Source organism: Saccostrea echinata, unplaced genomic scaffold, assembly GCF_033153115.1.
Source record: "Saccostrea echinata isolate AGI-Se365-2 ecotype Australia unplaced genomic scaffold, CSIRO_AGI_Sech_v1 ptg000033l, whole genome shotgun sequence".
Taxonomy (NCBI): domain Eukaryota; kingdom Metazoa; phylum Mollusca; class Bivalvia; order Ostreida; family Ostreidae; genus Saccostrea; species Saccostrea echinata.
In genome coordinates this window covers 9,590,552-9,594,776 of record NW_026889782.1, presented here as the reverse complement: position 1 = coordinate 9,594,776, position 4,225 = coordinate 9,590,552, and the positions used below count along the sequence as shown (strand labels likewise).

Here is a 4,225-nt window from a genome sequence, read left to right as displayed (position 1 = left end):
CTTTTCTTTGAATTGTTTAATAAAAAAAAAATTAATAATAATTAAAAAAAAAAGAAAAAAAAAGAAAAAATGTTTAAAATGCAAGTTTTGCCACCTCAACTTCACGGCAACACCAAACACGCGCGTTCTGATAAATTCAAGCTTTCGATTCTACGTTAAAGCCTTGCGTATCGAAGCCTCATTATCTTATTCAGTTAAACAATAAAATTAAGCAAGACATGATTATGTTATTTAGTTCCATTAAGCAATGTATGGTCATTTTTTTCCAGGAAGGTGACTGGTCTTCGAATTTGGTTTTGTATTTGTATGCAGATCAACTGTTTCTGCAGATCGTTACGTTGTTGCGACAGGGTCCAGATTCGTATTTGCTGTGCAATCCAAGTTAGGTTTCATTTGTATTTTATTTCAACTTCATGTAAAAATACATGAATACATGTCGTTGAATATGCGCGCCAAAATCGAAGAGTTTACGTAGTACGCTTCTAAAGTAAAATCCACAAAAAAGATGTTTTGGCAGACAAAAGGACAAACAGTACGTTCAGCCCCTGAATTCTTATGTTTGCAGCCATAAGAACGACAAAGAAAGCAGAAGAGACTAGAAACGTCGCTATTGCCTGACATTTTTAATCTTGTATGCATAACAACAATTGGTGATTATCATCTCTACAAATTTTCACAAAGATTGTCAGGGCCAGTTGCGATGACTAAAGTAATAAATAAAAAAAAAATTAAGTTGTTCTTAGAAGTCCAAGTCCGTCTAGTCATTGGTACCTATACATATGTGTATAACCTACGTGCATTAATCTAAAACATATAAATCAGACAAATGCCTGAAACAGAACAAAGTAATTCAGAGTGATTGACCTTCACAACCTAGAAAAACAAGTGCATGTTACCTTTATAGACCGGTGAATTTCTCATCTGAGAATTTAAAAAAAAAGGTCTTGCATTATCATACATGCGACCCCTATTCCATTTTACCTTCATTAATTAAAACCTAGAGCACAGATCATATATGCACGTGTATTGAAATGTGTATTTTCTTATTTCTATACATGTACTAAGATTAGATTAAATTAATTTCAATTTATCTGTTTCCTGATTTCTTTAAAAAAAATGCTTGATGTACTCTGCATCGGTATACATTCTTATATCTTTTGATTGGTACAGGGATTGAAATTTCAATTAATGAAAATTCACAAGGAAAAAAAATCATTTAACGTTATTGAATGATTGAAAGTACTTTAAAATCTCTTAATGTGTTTATTTCTTTAAGTTAGGGAACATGGAAACTCTTTGTTTCCTTTTTGAGGAACATATAAATGTAATATTAAAAAAAATGACAAATTTCGATATTATAAATTCAATTTCTTTAGGTATTTGATCCTCTTTTTTTGGGAATAAAAGCAACCATTACTTAGATAATTAACATGGCGTAATTCCAAAATAAATGACAAAGTAAGATCTTTGAATCTGTGTATGTTTTTTTTCTTTTTTCTTTTTCAGAATTAATTAAAAACTATGTTTATTTTACGTTCGATGAAAAAGTTCTCGTTAAAATTACTTAATGATGCAGTGTATCTACCATTACTTATCATTCTCAAGTTCTATGTCTTGGTTTTTTTTTCTTTTCTGCAACAACAGGTAAGTTATTTAACGATATAAAAACAAAAACTATCTGAAAATGCGTTATTTAGTTCTAATTATCACGTATTGATTAAAGACACTATTTAGATTGTAGTTTAAACACCCAAAAACTATTACAAATTACAAAAGCCTTAAATAGGACCGTAGTGCGTTACCTTTTTTTTCAAATTATAAGTATGCTAATTTGTTTTTATTTTATCTAATTATTTTACTAAAATAAAGGTTAATACGCACTAAAAGATAATATTTGCATTTTAAATAGGGTACAATGGATGAGTTTGTTTTTTTGTCATCCTAGATCTGTGTGATTCCAAGAACGTAATTAAAGAACCAATAATAAATCTTTGTCTAACAACACGTGAAGTTGTGAAACACATTTTCTAAAGTGTTAGCATGTGATGCGCCTGACAGATTATCTTCTAATTTATTTTGATTATATTATTGTTTCTGTTAAATTTGTTTTAATGATTTGGTGAATGTTGTGTACATGAACTTACATATTAATCGTATTCAGAGAAAAAAAAATAGTATGCTTGTATTGATTTCCTTTTTCATTGGATAGCCAATATCTAAAGAGCACTACATGGTGCAAAACATACATGATCTATTATAAGTAATTTTTCAATATATTTTATCATGCATTAAATTAGATTTTTACCACCAAGAAAACTGCAGGACAAATTACTTCCCCTAATGTTCTTTTCACTTGTCCGCTTGTTGAATTAAATAACTGTACATTGAAGTCTGGTTTCATAATTCAGTCATAAGCAACTGACATAAAATTTTGAAATCAGTTTAAATGTATTAATGAAAAATAAGCTACAAAAAGAAATATCGATAGATATTAATTCGGTTATAAATCTAGATTTCAGAATCAGCGACCTAATTCCATCCGAAAGGTGGGTTCCGGTTCAGAGGGCATGTAACTCTTTTATCCATCACAGAAAAAAAGGTCAATATGACATCAAACGATGGGGAAATTGGTTTCAATTAATCACAATTAATTCATTTTCCACGATGACGTACTCCAGTTTTTAGTATATAAGGAGCTGCAGGTGCGAGTTCCAAATTGTCGTTCACCTTCATCCCTTGTTGGCAAACCCAAAGGTACGTAGTATTTAAGAAAAAAAAAGAATATGTATATTTTATTTGGTTAAAATAAAATATATTTTTCCCTCAGTTTTCTTTTAACCTTTATTTTTATCTTTAATTCATAGATGTTGAAGCAGACGTTCTTCCTCGTCGCCGCAGTGGCACTAGCATCTGCACAGAGTCAGTTAGACCGAAATGACATTTATGATCCATTAAACTTAAGAGATCAAACGAGTCAGACGTCCTTTACTGATTCCTTGGACTTGAACAATCTCCGCGGCTTAGGAAGCAATCTAGGACTTTCCAGACAGTTTGACCAAAATGGGCTGTCAACATTGAATTCTCTCGATTTAGGCAATGGACTGATGAGCGGTTCAGGCTCTGAAACATTCGACCTCGGACGTATGGACCGACAAGGAATGACGTCCAGTATGTTTGATACACTTCGAGGCGATTCAAGGATGTCAAATCGAGGTTCCGATTTCGATTTGAACCGAATGGGTGATACGACCAATGGACTTTTGAGAGGTAACAGATTTTTAGATTCCTCCCTGAGATCAACTGGTTTAACTGATGGTAACAATGGTGGGTTTATGCTAGACTTTAACCGAGGATTGCCAACGACTTTGGACAATAACCTTATGGACCAAAATTTGTTGTCTTCACAGAGAGATAACATGGATTTCTCTGGATCTGATTCCCAAAGCTCGTCTTTTTTGGACTCACTGAGAAGACCACCTTATTTCTCAAGAGGGATGGGATCATATAACCTCAACAGGAGGTTTCAAAATGGGGAGGGCAGATTGTTCAATGATCTGACAGGTTTCCCACGTCGCAGCTCAGAAGGAGACAGCATGTCAAACAACTTCATGGATAGCTTTGACTCTACAAACTCATTCCCCGGAAGAGGTATGTCAATGGGAAGATCAATGTCTAGAATGCGTGACATGGGTATGATGAGGTCATTGGGTAGGAGTCGAGGTCAAGGACGACGACTTGGTAGAATGATGGGCAGACGCCTCGGAAGAAGATTCCGGAGCTATTTACCTGGATTCGATTCTACTAACACCGGATCGTCGAGAACTATGTCGCTTATGCCACGCAGCAATAGGATGGACGATACATTCACATCAAGAACCGGAAGAACCTCAAGTTTGTTTTAATTGAACAAAAGATAATGTAAATAAAGGTATATAGATTCTTGCATTTTTTTTCTATTTTTATTCATTCCTAGATCACATAGTGACCTTACATTTTTCGATATCTTTTGATTTACGTATTTAAAAGTAAAAAACACTCGCTGAAGAAGGATTAAATTTTTGTTGCACTCTGTTTATTGCAGATGAAAAATTTTCAATATGATTGCATATCAGTAAAACAGCAATATACAAATATTCATTTACACGAAGAGAGAGAGGGAGAGAGAATACGCAATGAAAAGGTGAATATAACGAACCGAGGGCGATTCTGCAAATCATTATCCTTG

The 4,225-nt window shown here is 33.3% G+C and overlaps 1 protein-coding gene across 1 annotated transcript; it reads left to right on the top strand.

The window, feature by feature from the left end:
• The first annotated feature begins 2,728 nt into the window (after positions 1-2,728).
• On the top strand, positions 2,729-3,945 carry LOC133198646 (uncharacterized). Its single transcript, XM_061334688.1, has 2 exons — positions 2,729-2,754; positions 2,865-3,945. Exon 2 carries the CDS (start codon positions 2,865-2,867, stop codon positions 3,900-3,902), a length of 1,038 nt encoding a protein of 345 aa, XP_061190672.1. The 5' UTR covers positions 2,729-2,754; the 3' UTR covers positions 3,903-3,945.
• The last annotated feature ends 280 nt before the right edge of the window (positions 3,946-4,225 follow it).